Genomic DNA, 20,590 nt, shown 5'->3' with positions numbered 1-20,590 from the left:
TCACACTTTGGTTTACATTATAGAAAGAGTCAATATAATAAAGGAATTGGAATGTCATGTCTGTGGATTATATTTATAGACAAACATTCCTTCCCCTTCTCAGAAGTCAACTGCAGCATATCTTCAAAGGGTCAGCATCTAGGTGATAGGATGTTACAGACTTCTAGCAGCATTTGCTGCCATTCAGAAACAGCCTTAAATGAAAACCATGGCTGAATACAATAACTGTAGGTGTTTGCCTTCTTGTAGAATGTAAATCCACAGGAAACAGAGTAAAAAGAGCTTTGCAGGTTCCTTAAAATGCTGTTGTTAAAGCAACATGTACTTCTGGTATCAGTGTTGTATTTCCACCATTCCACTAGCACACATAGAAACACAACACAGCTCTCCACTGTAGCACAGCACCATTAAATATAAAACCTTGCCATTAAAGGGCAGAGAGTAATGGCATCAGTGTGGGCGACCCATGCTCAGGTAGTGTTCAACTATTATCTCCAGTTTAAGTAGGCTGAAAATACGCAAATCCAGTCAGCGCAGGTTTTAGATAAAATTGTCAGATTTATGGATATTTATAGTATGTGTCCAGTCTTGCAGAACTCCATCTTCCCCCACCCCATCTGTAATATAAACTGCTTTTAGCTCATATTAATACAATATGTTACTTCTCACATTCTGTATAAGCCAGGCAGCAGATCGATATTTAGCTATGCTGAGGGGGAAAAAAAAAAACCTCACCAAACCATTATGTTAGGATCCTGTTTAAAAACACAACCACCAAGAGGATACACCTGATGCACAGGCACTGTTACATCTGGATGCATATGTAGCTTACTGCTTTTAAATATATCAAAAGGAGCTCTCCTCCTAATACAGGCTTTTAACAAATCGTATAGATACAACCTTTGACATATCTTACACCAAATCATCCTTGACTCAAAAAAGCCTCCCTGTTTCTCATGAAAGCTCTTTCGATTAAAAGTTTCCATCCTTTGTATCAGCTTCCCTTGCCCATAGAATTCCTGTGGTAAAGTCACAGCTTTGCTATTTAAAATTCAGTGCAATTTTCATGGCAGCACTTGCTAATCACACAAGCTCAGGTCCGTAACTTCTCATTGGATCAAAAAAGAGTAAGAAGATTTACGATAGACTTTAGAACCAAAAACAGTAAACTAAAAATCCAAATGGAAGCAGCCACATGAAAAAAAAATTAAGTGTAAGCTCTTCTATTGTTGAAGGTTTCCTACTGTTAAAGTGTCCTTGGAAAAATCACTAACTGAGCATTTCAGAGTTTTTTAACTCAAAATATAATTTTCAGTCAAAAAAGCATTGATCTGTATCAGAGAAGTGGCAATATAACCTAGCAAGAAGAGATGCAAGTCTGTTTGCCTTAGAAAAGAAAATTAGAACAGCCATACAGTCCTCTTCCTATTGTTCTCCCAACCTACCATGTAAGAAAAAGAAACTGATGCCATGCCCTACAGGTCAACAAACTTGAGCTCTGTGAGACGATAATTGCAGAGCTGAGATTCCTCTGAGACACCTTGCCTCCAGCTCAGCAAAGTTTAAATCAAGAAAACATCAGCTTCAGTGTCCCAGCTGACCTTCAACTAGTGTGGACCTGAAGAGAGAAAGAAATGGTCTCTCAGAGAGAAGCTCCATAGCATGTTTCACCTCTGCGGTATCACTCATCCAAAGAACTGGTTTGCAAATACAAGACTTGATGCTCTTCTCATAGGTGTTTAAGCTCTTCTCAGTTTCCCAGAAGTCAAAGTTGACAGCAGTAAGGAAATTGCACAAACATGTTACTACTTGTAAGATACTGAGACAAGACTGTACAGCCATCCTGTTAGCATCTACGATGAAACTCTTGTTTTAAGGGGGTTTAGTGCTGTAGCTTTTCGTTCTCTCCCACTACATTCAAGTGACTTGGCATTTTGTTTCTGTTGAGCTCACGATACCACAGACGCCTTCACCAACACATTTCATCATTCCACAACCCCAGTTGCCATGACAACAGGATGAAGCTTATCTGCGCTGTTTTCATATTTCCAGGTTTTGTTGCCATAACAACACAATCATTCAGGGTATCTACAAAAGCAGGTACTTTAAGCCACATATTCTCATGGAGGTAGGATTCATCATATGTGTATCTTCATGAGGGAAGAGATTTGTACAGGCAATTCGTAAATTAATCTGTTTTTTTCTGAAGGGGGAATTTTTCACTCACAAAAGTGAAAAGTTGACATCAATTGCTAGAGGCAGACTGCTGAGACATCTGAAGCCTGGCCTTTAATAACAGCCAGAGTAATATAGCACTAGGCCACTTCTGAACGGGGACTCCCCACAGTGTCAGATTGTGTCAAACTACACAATTGTTATGTGATGTGAGTGAGTGTCCATACGTGTTTCACCCAGACAGATCTGAATTAGACGCTAGATGCAATTCTCTGGAGTTTTAACCCAGTGGCCTCCCCATTATTACCAGCATCACAACCATGCAGCTTTGTGTTTGAAGACCCATTTCAATTCTGTAATTCCAGCTGTTGTTGCAGATTTCTTTTCAAACTCTGACCCTTTTTGTGTTCAGGTGACTGCATTTTGAACTTTTATTTGCAGAAAGTGCACGTTCATAAGACTGGTGAGAAAATGTTATACAAACACAGCATGCATAAAACACAAAACAGTGATGGCTATGAGGGGTATCAGCTAACATGGCACCATAACTTCATTACACCCTCATTTATGTACTTTACTAATGAGACAAGCACAGGTGTCCAACACAGTCCCTCACATGAGATGAATAACAATAATACAGTCCAACCTGCTTTAGCCATGCTTGGTATCCAGAAGATATAAGTTGGAATCCATCTTTTGGCATGTGTATTCGGGGCTAGGAGAGAATAGACATAAAGAGAGACCTCCTTTTACACTGGGACCTAGCTAACCTAAGTCTAAATCCTGGAACATTTTAAACAATGCCAATTTTTTTAAACAACATATGTAGGCTTAGTCCCCAGATTAGTTCTTGTTTACTCCTCTGATATTAGCTGGTTTAATAATACTTTTTGAATAAAGCCAACATAGTTTTTACTATTTCCACCACTGTTCTTAGCAACTCAGAATAAACAGGTATTTCTTTAAAGTATCCACACAAATGCACTTGGACAAGCACAGCCTGCATAAAGCTCTATGGTGTCAAAACAGCAGCAGTCAAAGTATGAGAATGTTTTTACAGTCACCATCCTGAACACAGTCAGACCAGACACTGGACAACATGAAGAGATTAAGGAAAATCCCTGAAGAGGTGCAGCCTTAATACCAGGGCAACAGGAAACTATACTCACACACTGCCATAAATTATGCCTCAAACTGACAGACAAATAAAATCTCCTCCTCATTTATTGTTTTCATGCTTTATCAGATTGAAAAAAAAGGCAAGAGATCCAATTGTTCTGGAAGCAAAAATTTACAGCTAGGAAAACATATGCAACAACCAAATGAAATGCAGTGACATTCATTTGCAGTTCAACAATATTCTCATAATCAAGTGGATTCACCTGTCCCCTCTCACTGTTCTCCCTCCTGCCCCAAAAAAGAGGTGCTTAGAAATTAAAATCACATCTAAGCAACAGGACATCTGCAGATAGAAAGTCCAGAGATCTTTCTTACTTCAGAAACTTACTTCACAATCCTTTTCTTAATCCACTGTACTTCCCCTCCAAACCAGTGGATGTGTGCTCTTTCTGGAAGGCTGGAGAAAAATAATCTTACTCCTTTTTAGAATGGCTAATTCCAGGTGAGTTTAGCCCTATTTGCTCTCGTGTCAACACGGTATCTGGTTTGTACAAACTGCATCCATCTTGACAGTTTAACACTAAAATATACAGTTGACTGAAGAGGAAATGTGTGTAACCACTTAATGATAAACCTTCACAGGTGTGGTGGGAAGGTACTCCAGGAATTTGAAATTAGGCAAGAACTAGAACATAGTAAAATCTTGCCTCTACAGAGAAGTACACATACAGGATTTTACAATACACTTTGAACATTAGTTATTTTTGCTTCTCTTCAGTTTGAATTTCAATCCCCCTAAATCTTTCAAAACAGTAGTAAGATTATGCCCTGGTGTCCTAGCCAGTAATCTCAGTTAAACATGAATTTTAATAACCACCATTGTGCTGATAAATTAAAGTCAAGTATATCTGGTTACTGCATTCACCTGCTGAGTTTGGACTTGCAATGCTTAACACATTAACAAACTATGTTTTAGGGGACTTCTCACACAGCCAGAAGCATCGTGCTCTGAGACCTAATCCTTACTTCAGCACTAACTTCATGGGTGGTTAGTCTCTCTACTACTGCAAAACGAGGACAACACTCATTTAACCCACCTCACAGGTTTGCTGAGAAGAACTGCTGACATTTCTATGTGCTTTGAAAAGGCAAGAAACTCTATGAAGTGCTACATATCTAGCAGGAAGACCACAGAAAACCACGTTTTGCTTCTGGCTCAAGGGCTTTGGTTGTTCTTTCCAAGTAGCACAACACTGTATAACTATCAATATAAAAAAAAAAAGTCTCCATAAACAAGAAGAAATAATCAGCCGACTGAGTCTAGTCCGGGTAATTTCTAAAGTGTGTGTGGGGGGAGGGGCAGGGAACACCCAAACCGTCACAGAAATAAATGTCAGGAGTAGAGAAACTTGAACACCAAACTCAGATCTGCCCAGGTTCACACAACAAACTGGAAAAATCACTTCATTTCTCTCTGCTACCTAACCAACAAATTAAAGGGTAACAGTCAAGCTCTCTCTTAGGACTAGCAGGCTGCTTAACATTTGTAAAGCCCATTGGTTGATCACAGTTTGTGTAATCGATTTAAGACACCGATTGAAACCACTTAATTTGAAGATTCTGGTCCTGCAAATATCTAAGTGTATTAACAGATCTCTTGCCAGCCACAGGATTATTCTCTTACAGAAGTATCTCCAGTATCAAAGCTAACATTGCATTTCTATTTAGACAACTCTTACCAACACAAGTTCAATGTGACTTCAACAAAGTTGCTAGGGGTTCTAGGAGATTAGCAGTAAATTAAAGCTCGGTTTATTTTTCAGTGCTGACAGGTTAAATGTACAAAAAGGAGAAAGTAAGACCCATCACTCATCCCTCAACACCATATTTGCAAACTTCTTTCAGTAAGGAATGTCTCCTCTAGACATGGGTAGATTTATCCAGTGTAAGAAGATGCGAAACAAATTTCACCAGTATGAGGTATGTGACTACCCACATGTTGCTGTGGCACTTGCACAAGTAAGCCCCCACTCTCATCAAGCACAGGAACATGTAATTTAACTAAAAACTCACAGATTCACCACAGGCTAAATTTTTACAACCAAACATGGAATTTGTGCATGCTTGGAAACTTAAAAAGTAAAGATGCCCCTCTTCAACCGGCCTTTAAAAGGTGCAGGATGCAGAAAACAGCCTTGTTTGGAAGCTGTACTTCTACGACTGTGATCCATTCAAGGCCATTCTATGAGCAATACAATTAATTGCCTCTTTCTGTGAAAATTACTCATTTCTGTATTTTTCATGGGAAACACCATTTATACTCATGTTTCAATGTAGTTCACAAGCATAATATTTTCTCTTGGCATCTGCTCCAGCGTTTTTCGTGACTAAAAGTCAGGCTGCTAGGATAATTTTCCTCTCTTTTTCAATAGCTACAACAGTGTTTGTGTTCCTCAAAATACAACTCTGAAAGCACTTCAGCTGCTAATTTGTCATGTTATTTTTTGAGCATTTCACATTTTTATTGAAGGGACTAATTTGTAATATAACTCTACTTTCTTTGCCAAGACATACATGTTTATTACTGAGGACTTGTTTTAACAATAAGCCTCCCATCACCACATATGGTTTATTTCGTAATCATTAAACTTATTCACAGTTCTGAAATGAAATTTTACTTTGTATGAAATGCCTACTTTCTCTTTAGTCTCTGTGGTGGCCACAGAACTTGTCATCTATATATTACCCATATATTAAAATTATTTGATACACTGCAATTGTCTATAAAGCCATGAGCCAGAACAGCTTCTTTTGCTCATCTTTCTTTCCTGCAACCCCTGACTTTTTTTCCTTTAGTAATCTACTCTTTTATTTGAAATCTGTTTGATTTCTGCTGTTCCTAGCAAAGCCCAGAACAAGAGAATGGTTCCTGAGAACAAGTCAGTAATTTAAAATTCAGTGGTACCCTCTTCTCTTCCCAACAAAGGCTGATTTTTAGAGGACATTTAATTACAGGCCTGAGTTCCTATTTTCTAAGCCTAAACACAACCCCTGAAGGCTTACAATATTTGAGTCACAGCTGGAGCCGTGGTTACTATACAGTTTAAATATCAGCCTCTTTACTGTGCAATTTGTTTTGAAAATCAAATCAGATGCCGTGTCATAAACAAGTGCTAATTAAGTACTGAGCGGAAATTGGGCTTTTCTGTGCAAGAAGGGTTCTTAAATATCTGCATCTTCACTTCCACAAGAAAGGATAAATATGTCAAGAATGATAATTACAAAAGGAAGCCTACTATGGTACTTGCAAGGCAGTACTGCTGCTTCTCAATTTCATCTCCTCCCATGTAAGAAGAAATGGAGGGGGAAAAAAGTTGAGACCTGTATGAAATATATATATGTACTAAGGATCTTGTGAATCTTATCATATAACCCATAATGATTCCTTTTCCCTCAGAGGGCATTCGCTCTGGTTTCCATCACATACGATTTAAACAGGCAAGCTAAACCCATCTCTCTCTGTCAGTGTAAAGCCATAGTGAAGCTACTTACATTTTCATTTCTTTTAAGTTATGATCTACACGCAGTATTTATTTGACGGTAACACTGCATTCATTAGGTGCAACTCCCTGTTTCATAAATACCGAGTGAAGAACAGGAATAATGCATTTTATTATTCCAAAGGTTGCCTTTGAGTAACAATATTTACAACTCCATTAACTAACAGGCTCTTGGCTACAAAGGCAGAATTAGACCTGTCAGTCACTGACATGAGAGGGCATGGCCAGTTGCACTGAAGATTGTCCAGTTGAGATGACTTCCATAGCGCAGGAAAATATGCCCTGCGGCCTAAAACTTGTTAATGAGGTTGTATGCATTACAGCAATAAACTGAACTCCTACTATAGAGTATACAACTTCATGGCACAAAGAGATACCTTAATCCACTGCCCAAAGCAGTACTCAAGGCACAGTTAGATTTGCAGACCAAAACCAGTGGTAAAGTTTCAAGATCTCTCCTTACTATTAGGAGAGAAAACCATGAGCTCTCTGACTCTAGAACCAGAAGCTGTTAATATTTAAGTGTGCCCTTTTTGCAATTTTGTGGAAGGAATGAACAAACACCAAGTTGGTTGACTGTCAGGTCTCAAAGTTTGATACAAACTCCTTCAGAAGGGCACAGCACACTCCAAGAGCAGGCTCTGACTGCCTGCAAACTTAATGAATTCACCCAACATGAAGAACATGGCTGCCTCAATTCGTGAGTGAATCTGTTTGGAGTATGTTGACCAAGATCTGCTCAAAACCAGCTCACGCTGGAAAATGTCTATTTATATTCCTTGATGAATAAAGAGACACAAGCTTATATACCCTGGAAGAGTAGCAGCTGCCAGAAAACTACTTTTGTAACATGAAGCACATGGAAACCTTCTTAAACATTGACAAGAATGCTATTACAGTATTCAAACCCAAATGGAGACCTGTGACAGCACTTATTAGCAAAAGAAGCTACAGTGATAACTTTGACTATTCTGATCTCCTGATTAATTTTAGGTAGCTGACAAAAGAAGCACGCAAAAGAAATGGGTTGCAGGTCTGTGCCAACTATCCTGGAAGGAAATCTGCAGTTCAGACACATTTGTAAGAGGAATACTTATTTATTTTTCTGAAGAAATGGAAATGTTTTCAAGAGCAGACTCCAGCACTCAACCACTATATTCTCTCCTGTCTTCTGAGCACACTCCAGTACTCAAGCCAAACAGCTCCCTCTAATACAACAAGCAAAATCCCTTTGTTTTTGCAGAAATGGCTATTCTATCCCAATTCATACCTCTCACAAAGCACCATGCTACAATTACAATGTGGACCTCTTCACCCATTTTAAGTAACTCAGAATCCCTAACTAACTGCCCAAAGTACTTAGCAAGATATACTAAACTTCCTTCCCTGACCTGAATGCCATGTACTGAGTTCAGCTCTATGACAGTTCTCAAATCCTTGAGACTAGCACAAGATGCAAAAGCTCATTTGCTCGGCTTAGAGGCAACTCCTCCTTAAAAAAAAAGCCTCCTGTCTCAGACACTGTGAATGAAGCAGAGGCAATAGAAGAGGTTGAAGATACCCACCAACAGGATTCCCAAGCAGACCAAGTATCTGTAAGAAGACTAACAAGAAAGAGCCTAAGATGTTGCATAAATGACTGCCAAACCCTTAAAAAGAAACAAAAGAAGAAGAAAAAAAACCACCCACCCCAAAAAAATAAAATAGCATGTCCTGTCTCCCAAGAAAGGAAATCTACTGAGACTGATCACTATTGCCGAAACAAAGCAGTCACCACAGGAGGCGTAAGTAAATCTACTCCCAATTTAGAACAAATTAGAATTAGTGCTAGACTAACCCAATCTTCTTCTTTAAGAAGATCACTGAAGTCCAGACAAATTAGAATTAGTTAAGCATTTGATAGATGACATGTAGGAAGTTAGCAGTTAAAATGGAGAGGATTAGGATTAATACCAGAGTTGCAAGTAGGATAAGAAACTAAAAAGGGTAGAGGTTATTTCAAAAAAGAACCATCAAGCTGTACAAAAATTGATCCTTGTTGAAATCCATTAGTAATCTTGAAATTAATGTTAAAGTACTCTCACTATTAGCTAAAAAAAACTACAGAATTAACATAGTGCTTATGAAACTGGATGAAGACAAATTTAAGAGACATCATAAAGACATAGGACACAGTATCTTGAAGATCTAGGTGACAGAGCCAACATAAGATGTACATAAATTAAAAAGTAACATCATTTCCACTATAAACTAAGGATTCTGTAACTGACAAGAAGAAAAGAGGCTCTGAGATATGTTACTCATTAGGTAATGACAGTTCATCAATAAGTTGCAGCCATAAGGATGGCAAATATTACTGTAGGATACTGCATAAAGCAAAATATTTCCAAAAGGGAGAAATCAGGATTACTGCTTAAGTACAAAGAATCAGTAAAACTTATCCTAGAATGTTCTATATAGCTCTGGTCACTCATCTTCTGGACTCATCAAGTTTTTTTAGCTGTTTATAAAGGTCTGCTAAGATGATCAAGGATTATAGGAAACAACTCAGGATATACATAAATAAATTAAATTAAATGCTGGTTTGGCCCGACCAGATCTAGCTCAGAGGAGAACATAACAGATATACTCAGAGGACCACAGTGGAGCATGAAATGCTACTTAAGCTCAAGAACAACACTGGCACAAGAACAAATAAGAATGAATTAGCTAGGAATGATGTTAACCTGGAAAACAAGAACAAAGATTCTAGCTTTCAAAGCAGTGGAATAGCTCTACAAAGTCATAGCAAAGACCTCGAGAAGTTAATTTAAGAAGCTTGCAAAAGAGACTAGAGTCTACAGTCTATCAGCATCAGACTTGAACCCACTCTCCACAAGACCTATTCCTATCTTATAGAGAGTTGTTTTCACTCACTTATAGACTCTGAAATGTTTTGTCTCTTGTTTTGAGGTCAGTGAGATAACATAAATAAGAATCTCTTTGTCGGCAAAAAAAGCTTCCAGGACATCTATGTTTGCTTATAATCAACAGCTGTGACAAAGTAAAGAGCAGCACACCTCACTAGAGTCATCCCATTCAAAAAGGAGGAAAATAAATAAATAAATGCCAAAATAAAACTATCAGGGGGTGCAGGTTTTTGTGCCAATAGAAAACACCTTCTGTCTTACTTGAAGAGGGCATTAACATTGTTTTTCCTTCTTCAGAAAACTGATGTTTCCAAAACTAAAGCAAAAATGTTCCATCATTTCTTGAGACTGCAACCACTTTTCATTGCTCTAATTTACTGGAGATGAATGACAACTGGCTGCATTTCTCAGTTCCATTGAGAGTGTTGGCACATAAGAAGGGCATTGAATAGACCCAATGAACAACCTCCCTGGAGAATCGCCAGTGTCTTCCTAACAGACAAAATTCGAGGCCAACTATCCATAAACCCAAAGCAACTCCCACATAAACACTGTTCCATTTTGCATCACTCTCAAAATAAACTACAAATGATGTCTGTAGAAAGGGAGAGTGACTATACTGTATGACAGACTTCCATGTTAGACCATTTTTCTCTGCAACAACTAGAGGTTGTTTTCGTTGCTATAAAGACAACCTTGGAAACATTTAAGATTTCCTTTTCCAGTGAGAGTATAGTCTAGGCCTGCTTTGTATCCAAGCAAATATAGCCATCACTTTTAACCCTAGTATTTAATCCCTCCTCCTGTATCTGAGAATTTTATTTATATAAATATATATATATATATGTATAAAGATCACAATCTGTAAGAATAACTATATCCTTAGCTGGCAACATCAAGAGAGAGGACTCTTCAATGAAACTGAGAGTCCACACATAGGCACAAAGCCAGCTGATAAGAAAAGCACACTAGAGTTCTACACTGGCTGGTACCTCCCAAACTCCCTTTCCACAACTTTCTATTTTGCTCTAGGTGCTTCTGAACAAGATGGTCTGTGTTGGTTAGAAGGATAATTATTACTGTTCTGCTAACTTAAAACTGCACTTAAAATTTCTACATCCTTTCATAGTATGTCCATGCAACATCAGCACTAAGGCTTTTTGCTTCTGCTAGTCCGAACTGGTTTTTCCACTGCCAAGAGGTTGCATGGGTTCCTGTTCACAGACTGTAAACACTTCCGTCCTTCCCTGAGGGAGACTGGAAAGACCTCTTGCTGTGCTTTCCCATTCTTCTTCATTCTCTCTTTCCTGCTGCTCTCATCAAGATGAATGCACAGACCCTATTTCAGTAGTGGGGGGAAGAAAAATTAAACTGGATGTTTCTCAATTCTTGCTACAGAAGAGGACTAGAAGCAGATAGAGAGCACAAAAATATGATCAGTTGTTTGTTACCAAGCAAAAATTACTCTGGAAAAGTGAAATAATTTACAACCGAAAGTCTTCACTGGCACTTCTCAAACCTTCTGCCATCACAGCTAGCAAATTTGGCTGTGCACACACAGCTGCATGCAAGATGAACACCCATTGGTTAATAGAACCACAGAACTTGCAGATGAAAGAGTTAAAAATGAATTTTAATGCAGTTTTTAGAAATACTTGTCATTGTTGCAACATTGCCATTTAGTGAATGGGACCGATTTCTCTCTCAGTAGGGGATGATATCTTAATGATGTAACAATGTACTTCCCAGAAGAAAGACAAGCCTCATGAGGCAGATTAAAACTAAGAATATTCAGATCCCATTAAAATCAGACAGTTTCAAGCCATTTTTAAAATTAATTTTGTTTAATGATAAAATGTGTTATTTTAACAGGTGGCTAGCCAATTGTAAAATTAACCAATACATGGTCAGAAGCACAAAGCTAGCTATTGGAACAGGTTTCCTTTTATTCTGTCTTCTATTATCAGTGTACTGTACAGCTATACATAAATTCTTCCAGTCAATGACCCCAGCCAAATTTCTGAGCTTCTGCTTTCCTTTTCTGTAGAGCAATGGTAGTATTCGTCCAACACCAGAGTTCCTCAAGAGCCATTAGAAGGCATTGTTGTTTAACAAGCAGGACACACTTAAATGTAACATACAGGATGTTTATTTTCAACAGTTTCCATGGGATTAACAAGTTTTCCTCCACACTAATCAGCATCCTGTCAAGAAAATAGTTTCATGTTTGATTGCTTATCAATTGTACTTTGAGTACTTACTATTTAGTTGCAGACACCGGACTCTGCTATACTGCAACTCATTTTCAGTTTCCACAGCTAAATGCACACTGCATTGAGTCCTTCTGTGCAAAATCACTTAAAAAATATAAATAATACGCCTTGTTGAGCATCCCTTGAATTGCAGGAAAGATGAAATGGGAGAGGCTGAAGAAAACACTGCATATTAGAAACACTAGATAAGTTTGTCACTAAGAATGGTTTTAAATATTGCACAGACCTCACCAGCATGCATGGTGGTCAGAGATGTCACAACGTAAGCATACAAGGAAGTGAGGAAAGAGTTCATTCCCTCTGCGTTCTTGAATTTAGCAGGAAAACTTATTTTACAACAAAATCAAGTTGCTTGGTTTGCTGCTTTTGGCCTTACAAATGATCTGATTATTTACGCCTTAAATATTGTTGCGGCAATCACTAAGAAAGTGAATATGACAAGAAATGGGTATATACAGATGAAAGAAAGACAGTGGAGTGCCTTCACTCAATTCTTAATGACAATTCATAACTTCCAGGTACAAATTACTCTCTTTGTAATAGACAAGAAATACATTTCACTAATAAGTTTTATGATACAAACTACCAACACAGTAAAATCAAGAGAAAACAAACAGTGGATGAACACATTTTAGGAACAAGTTCTTTACCATGAGACTGATGGAACACTGGAACAGGTTGCCCAGGGAGGTGGCTGAGGCCTCATGACTGGACATACTCAAGGTGAGGCTCGACAGGGCTCTGGATAACCTGATCTACTTGAGGATGTCCCTGTTACTGCAGAGGTGGCTGAACTAGATGACTTTGGAGGTCCCTTCCAACCCAGACCAGTCTATGATTCACCTGGCAAGAGTCAACATTCACACATCAGGAAATACTTTCTGATCTCCACCTGAAATGTTTTTACAGCACAAGTGAACTTTAAATTAAACCAGACCATGAAGTTTTCTGTTTCTTCTGACATTTAACTTCTAGTCTTAGTTCCTTCTTTCCGCTACCTCAGTAGATGCTAATGCTGAAAATAAACAAGAAAACAATGTAACTTTATATTTGCATCTCTTTTATGGTCCAGAGATCAGAATTTGCTTGGCCACTGGAAATACTCCAGAGACCAACATTTCATTTTTTCTTCATTAGGCACCTCTTAAAGAGGTGATTTCAAATAGTTTACATTCCTACTTGGTCTCTGGAGATAATACACGAACACAGGATAACTTTATTTTCTTCCCCCGAGATCTTCTTTTTGTTCTCCATATCACAAACCATTTCAGAATACTGAGACTATTGACATCACTACACACGTTTTGGACCTTCCAAGGATTACTTAGGAAACCCTTTGCCTAACCAAACTTTGTGGCTAGAAGAGTCTGCTTTCTTCCTAATGAGAATGGTAATTTAGTACCAAATACTCACGAGGAATTATAGCTCTGCTGACTGGCAAATAATTTGCCAAGGCAGATTAGTTTAGCTGCATAAAATAAATATCCACCTGCACATACTAGCACTAATCAGGGCGTGAAATTAAACTTTTTATTCAGTGGGAAATAACTGCTGCAAGGCGGCGATTTAGGCTGGGAAGCAAATATTAAGGTCAGCCTATTCTCTCTGATGTTTATAGTATATATTACAGTGTGGAGAGCGCAGTACAACAAATTCTGCTTTTTAAGTCTATCAAACTAAATACTTCAGTGATGTGATAGCAAATTTGCCATTTGCTTTTCTAATTGCAAACATTTAATTGGAGCAAAGTGGCTGAAAAGAAACATTGCCAGAGAAGTGAGAGTCAAGTTACTGAAGTACCAAAGGCCTTTACCAAGTCCACAAAAATCTACAGCAGAGAGTTTGGGGTAAAAGGAATTAAACCACCATTTGCTTTACAACATACTAGTCCAAGAGGATGTTATTTCAGTTCTGTTGGGGAAAAAAAAAAAAATCAATAAGCATGTGTTTAATATCCAAGCAGGATTTGCAGCCCTCCAACTCTTTGCTATTCCAGATATTTCACAAAATTACTTCCATCGCCTTCATGGCACCCTGGCTTCAGATATCCAGGACTCTCTGCTACAATGACCATGATACAAATAGGTTATTAGGAAGAACAATAACTAACAAGTCCTAAGTCTTAAAAAACCTAGTCCTACCAGCAGCACAAATCATATGAGTTCAGTGCAAAAAAAAAACCTCTTTGAAAGTATAAGTCTTGTTCCATATCTTTTATGTAGACACACATGCACAGAGGTGAAAAAGATGAGGGGGAAGAGGACTGATTCCTAGTCTGTTATCCTTGAGCCTCCAGTAACACTGACTATTCCTGACTGTATTACCTGCCAGTTGTGCGGAAACATCTACAAAAACAAGAATACAAAAATTAAGGAACTTCAGGGGCTTTCTTTCATCAAACAAACAATAAAATGTGGATGCATTTTTAAAGGCAACCAAAAGGGTTTAGTTCTCCTGTGAACTTGGTAGGACAGCAGGGCTCCCTGTAATTGTATCACCCAGAAAGAAACAGAATTTGAGAGTGAAATGGAAAAAAGACCCTCATGAAGAGCACATCTTCCTATTCACAAGCCAGAAAATTAAATATGGCATGGCAAAATGATCAGTTTGGAAAAACTGAGAAAGTGAAACTTCATTAAATACCATGCTGCTGCCTCCAAAACCATCCTAGATAGGATCCCAAACTGGTCAGGTACAGCTCCAAGTAGTGTTAATTAAGTACAACTGAAGTTGTCACTAGTCCATTCAAGAAAACAGATGTTGCTTCATAGAGCTTTGATATTTTTCTTAAATACCTTTCAAAATGAGGAACAAAAAATATGAACTCTTATAAAAAGGGCTTTATTGTATTTTTATAGCATATTACATACCTTGTAACAATCATTCTGTTAAGTGTGAATGTCAGTTTTATTTTCTGTCCCTTTTTTCCTGGCTATTTACAAGCTTTGTAAGAATCGTTCCTTAATTAAGTCTAAACATAGTTTTATATAAATGGATTCCTGGAATTAAAAACGTTCAGACTTAAGAAATGATTGTTACAGAGACTGTAACAGGCCGTAAAAAAAGAATGCCACTTTAAACAAAGATTTCTCATTTTAATTAAAAAGATAATCATCAGAACATTTGAATACTTAACAGAACCATTTGAAGCTACTTCAAAAAAAATATCTACTATTCTATGCAGGCGTATGTAGTTTACTTTATATGACATTTAATCAAAGTCTCAGTTGCGCCTACTGCACTCTACTGTATCTACAGTTTTAAACACTTTATTCAAATATAGAAGTTACTTCTGTAAGTGATTATGACAACAAAAGTCCCATATTCTTGAAGGCATTAAAAAAAGAACTCTGTAAGGCAAGGATTATGGGGAGGGTTTTTTTTTGTATGGGTTTTTTTGAGATAATGGCCACATGAATCTCTTCTTTCAGCTTGTGCATCAATCTCCTACACACTATACTTTTCCAAGACTGTCATTTTATCTATACTATTGCAGAAACGTGAAAAGGAGCTGAAGTGAACTGAGACATGTTTCACTCTGGTAAAGCCTTTGGTGTGGCTGCAGAACACTGGACTATATAATTTACAAAATCATGTTTCACATCTATGAACTGACTTTCATTCAAAAAAAAAATCCTTTGAAAGATGCCATGTAGTACACATGATAGAAAACACTCATTCACCTGCAAGAACAAAACTAGTCTTCCCTGGTGAGCAGTGGCTATGTATTACATAATGCTAATACAAGGTAATTTAATATCAAGAAATAAATTAGGCCTTCTTAAAATGTAGAGGTAAACTGAGTATGCAAATGAAGTTAAATTACTTAAACCTTAATGTATTTGAATATACACATTGTAGCTGATCACAGGTCAAGGAACTGGTAGCAGATACTGCCTAAATGTCATACTCTTTCATTGGCAAGTAATCAAGCCATCCACGGCAGTAAGAAGGTGACTTTCTTTTACTCCCATCAAAAAGTTACATATGAGCACACCAAGAGAGTCTGGCTTGTCTTGAAAAGAATCAAATACAGATGCTTTAAAGCAAGATGATTTCATTCATAACATTAACAGTGGATGATGTCTCCTCTACATGACATTATTTTATTAGACATTAAAAAAACTCAAATTGTCAGGTCTATCTTGCCTATGTGCAACTCAAGAGAGTTGCTCAATTTCAGTGCCAAAAATTAGGTGCTGACATTTCTAAGTGAAAAGAGTATTACTTTCTAGATAATTACAAATTCACTACCACCTACAGGACTGCTTTTCACCATTAAGTGAAACCTGCCACAAATCCATATCAAAACCAAAACTATGAAATGCTGGAAAGCTAATAGGTCTATGCCTCCAAAAGATGCTTGAATATTTAGCCATGATGGCACTTGGGAAACTCCCAGGGAAAAAACACTAATAGCAAAGCCCATATCAACCCAAACTGCAATCCACCTAACATGGAAGATGTACATGAAGCGTATCACACACTTGGAAGAACAAGGTAGCACACTGTGAGTGACTCAGCATTAGTTGAGAGGATGCACAAGATGATCAGCTACCTCTTTGTAGATAATTGTACCAATGCCATTACTGCAGTACGCAAGCACTTTGAGTGCTAAAAGGCAGAAACAACAAGGTGCTTCCAAGGAGGGCCAAGCTGATGTTTGCATCTGATACCCCCACAGATCAACACAACCTACCTGTGTCATGCTTCCACCAAGTTTGACAAAAACTACCTCATCAGCATAACTAAGAATCATGTTCTAGAAAGACATGCACTAAAGCAAAAGCCTCACATGTGCTTAAAAACAGTTTTTCTCACTCTCCTCTCAACCTGTCAAAAAAAAAAAAAACAAAACCAAGCAACACTCAAACCCTAAAACATTCAGAGCAGTGAGAGGGAAGCCACCTCTTTTGCTTGAATTTTTACAAACATTTTGCATATAAGAAGCATTTTAATAAAACATTGTGGAGCTCGGTTTAGCTTTTAGTTCTTAGTGCAGCCTGATCTTGATAATTCCCTCTTTTATCTGGTGCTCTTAAGAGATCCATCTACTGTAAGAGCAGCTCTGACACTCAGGTCTCTCCCTAGTATCACAGAGCTAATTTATGGTTCAAGTGGAATACAGCCAGCCCCAAGACGGATAGCAATTTCCTCAGGTCTCAGGTCCAGTCTAACAGATGATCTCAAACACCTGGACTAGGTTTTTGGATGGGCCTCTCAGCACAAGGGGTGAAAAAGGCAGTGTAAGAGAAATCAGCATAGCATGTTCATTCTGTTGCCTGGCAGAAGACAAAAAATGCTTCAGCAGAAACTTTTCAGGATGTGAAACTTACTGTCTAGAGGCAGGTTGTAATTACTAAGCCTGGCCAAACACAAGTGCAACAGGATCTGGGACACTCTCTTGGCCAATCACACACCAAAGAGGGTAGTTTATAATTACTAATTGCTACCTTGCCTATTTCAGTATCCATAGCATTTTCCCACTTCACTGAGCTGAAACTCTATAAATCTGACAAACTTGGAGGTTACAAGCAAAAGGGTCAAAAAGTCTCGAGAGAAACAAGTTCTGCAAGATTAAAACACAAAACAGAAGCCAAACAAATATTTTGAAGCTAAATTAGAAATTAAAATTTGCAACTAGCATTTCCTCAATTTCATTTTGGGCATACATTCTGAAGGCTTAATAGAACTGCACCTTCTTGATGAGCTTAGATTTAATTCTGTACCAATGGAAGCACTAATCTAACACAAATTTCTAGCTAGTGTTTTCAGTTATTTATGTGACATCCTTAGGGGAAAAAACAGTTTTGAGCACCTGAAATGTGCATTCAACTCTGTTGGCAACCATTTATTTTCTATTGTGATTTCTAATTTTTATGTTTCTGGCCAAAACACAAATATCAACAAATGAAGAAAGAGTGGATGAAACTACATTTTAAGTGTATCATGCCTCAAATCTAAGCAAAACAGACACACCTGATTTTTTTTGGATGCAATTAAGTACACTCAAGGCTGTTTCCCACACCAAAGACCAGTTCACAAACCTAAACAGCGTGAACTGCTCTTCACGTTGATTATCGATGATACACCTGCAGCAGCAGGTGAAAGACTGTGTGTTTACCACTCTCACGACAGAATGGACGGAAAAACAAAATAAAATTGCAGAGATACTGTACAGGATAGTCTAAGGTGTATAAATAAAGATATAAACCCAAGAATCACATGTCCACTCCCATCCCGATGCTTGGGGGCCCCTTCTGCCAGCTCCTGCCTCACTCGAGTTTAACTTCTCCTGCTCCCAGGTGACACCTGCAGCCTCCCTATTCCAATGTAACGATACTTCACGGATATGAAAACCCCGCTCCCGGCACGTAGTGCCCCCCAGCAGGCAGCCCACTTCCCGCACCCCACGCCACCTCCGAGGCCCTGATCCCTGCCCTCCCCTACCCGCAGAACGTGCGGCCCCTTGCCAACCCAGCGCCCCTAGGCCCAGCACACCGTAAAGGCCCAGTCTTCCCCAGGGGTCCCCTTCCATGTCCCCAGCCTCATCTTCCCCACCTCCGCCCCTCCCCCATAGCCCCTCCTCATTCCTCGCCCTTCCTCCCCGGCTGCCCCTCCACACATACACACAGAGGTGCCCACCCCCGCCGCGGCCCCTTACCATGAACTTAAGCGCCTTCTCCTGCAGGACAGCCTCGGCCGGGTCCATAGTCCTGCGCGGCCGGAGCCGGGGCCGAGGCCCCCCCGTCTCCTCAGTGCCAGGCCGCAGCCAGCGCAGACAGGAACCTGCGCTGCCCCGCGTCCCCCACCCCACCTCGCCCCGCTGCTCGCAAAGCTCATGCGCCGCGCGAAGGCCCACGGGAAATGTAGTCCCTGGCCGCGCAGCCGGTAAGGTCTCGTTCTGCATGTGAAAACTACAAACCCCAGAAGGCCTCGGGCCGGGGGCACGCCGGGAGCCGGCTGGCGCATGCGCTGTCCGCGGGAGAGGGGGCCGACGGGGGGTGTAGTGGCGCTGGGCTGTGCCGCTGTGACGGGGGGCAGCGGCCGCGGCAGGCGGCTAGAGGAGCCCCGATCCGCAGGGACACTTGGGGCTCATTGCCAGCCCCAGGGCTTCCCTAAAGCCAAGTCACATAAACAGCCTCTCGTGGCGCTTCACTTAACTCTTTTTTCTAATAATGTTTCTATTTTCCCTAAAAACTGGGCCAGGTCCTCCTTGCTGTACCCAGCAGCAGACAAGCAAACCAAACATAGGATTGATGAACACTCCTCTAACAGCGGCTGCGTATAGCCTGGCCAGCATTTAGCATATGCCCTCGCATCCCTCTTTAATCTCTGTGGCACACCAAACTAGACTGGCTCGCTCTTTGGCAGCCATCTCTTCTAATCCCCTGGGGTTTGTCAAATCTGTGTAATCTCTTTCTAGGTTTACTACGTTTTTCACAGTGTGCCCACACGCTGAAGCCACCTTGCAATGAGCAGAGACACCTCCTGCATCACAAGCCATTGTGACCACCAACAGAACAAGGGGACACCGTCTCAAGTTGTGCCGGGGGAAGTATAGGCTGGATGTTAGAAGGAAGTTCTTCACAGAGAGAGTGATTGGCATTGGAATGGGCTGCCCAGGGAGGTGGTGGAGGCACCGTCCCTGGAGGTGTTCAAGCAAAGCCTGGATGAGGCACTTAGTGCCATGGTTTAGTTGTCTGGCTAGGGCTGGGGGATAGGTTGGACTGGATGATCTTGGAGGTCTCTTTCAACCTGGTTGATTCTGTGATTCTCTGATTCCTACACAGTTTGTCATCCAGTAAAACGCCCAGATTCTTTTCCTTGCTCCATTCATATTGAGGAAAGGAAAAGTATGAAACCAAAGTATATTGGTGAAGAGCCCCTTAAGTTTCACGAAGAGAGAGCCCCACAGATCAACTGCACATTCTTGATTAAGAAGATGTGTAGCACCTAGCCAGACAGCTATCATGTGTAAACATTAATGTCAGAGCTTGTATCTCTTGACAAAGTGGGAAGACGCCGGTCCAGAGATAAAGAGAAACTGGGACCTTGAAAATAATGAAGCAATTAAAAAAGAGGAAGCCAGCTGAGAAATTGGACTGAAGGTGAAAAGTACACTGTGTGGAAGACTGCTGGCCTTCATCCCAGACGACCACTGGAAGACCACCAAGAGGGTGGAAGCGGGTCAGAGAATGGGAGGACACCTATGTTAATGAGTTCCAAGAAATAATTTTCATGACCATGTCTTTTCTAAGAAATAATTATAATAGGCCTGCCTCTTATCATTAATGTGTATGCTTTTGTAACATAACATAAATTATGGCTTGTTCCATCGTATGGTATGCAGGTTTGGTGGAGAGATGCCCCCCTGGCACCCGGCGCCATCATACACATACCTACTTCATAACTCTCTATGGGTTGTGGGGTTCTTTTCCACAGGTCATTATATTTCACTCTGCATCTCAAGTAAGGTACCCTGAATTTCTTCCTATTTAGATGCATAAATGCCAGCCGCACACATCAGTGCTTGCTTGCTGACATGCAGCCC

General features: G+C 39.8%; 1 protein-coding gene across 6 annotated transcripts in view; it reads right to left on the bottom strand.

Moving 5' to 3' along the window:
• BTRC (beta-transducin repeat containing E3 ubiquitin protein ligase) overlaps positions 1 to 18,843 on the bottom strand; it is a 127,013-nt gene extending 108,170 nt beyond the window's left edge. For 4 of the 6 annotated variants that reach the window (XM_064144529.1, XM_064144528.1, XM_064144531.1 and 1 more), the window contains exons 1-2: positions 18,701 to 18,843; positions 2,822 to 2,890 (exon numbers count right to left, since the gene is read on the bottom strand). In XM_064144529.1, coding sequence (XP_064000599.1) covers positions 2,822 to 2,890; positions 18,701 to 18,748 — 117 coding nt within the window. In that variant the 5' untranslated portion in view covers positions 18,749 to 18,843. The remainder of the gene's footprint in view (positions 1 to 2,821; positions 2,891 to 18,700) is intronic. The other 2 variants (XM_064144530.1, XM_064144533.1) reach the window with 1 other exon arrangement.
• Positions 18,844 to 20,590: the final 1,747 nt, after the last annotated feature.

The sequence above is a fragment of the Pogoniulus pusillus genome, chromosome 6 (assembly GCF_015220805.1).
Source record: "Pogoniulus pusillus isolate bPogPus1 chromosome 6, bPogPus1.pri, whole genome shotgun sequence".
Classification (NCBI taxonomy): domain Eukaryota; kingdom Metazoa; phylum Chordata; class Aves; order Piciformes; family Lybiidae; genus Pogoniulus; species Pogoniulus pusillus.
This window is presented reverse-complemented; position numbering and strand designations above follow the sequence as displayed.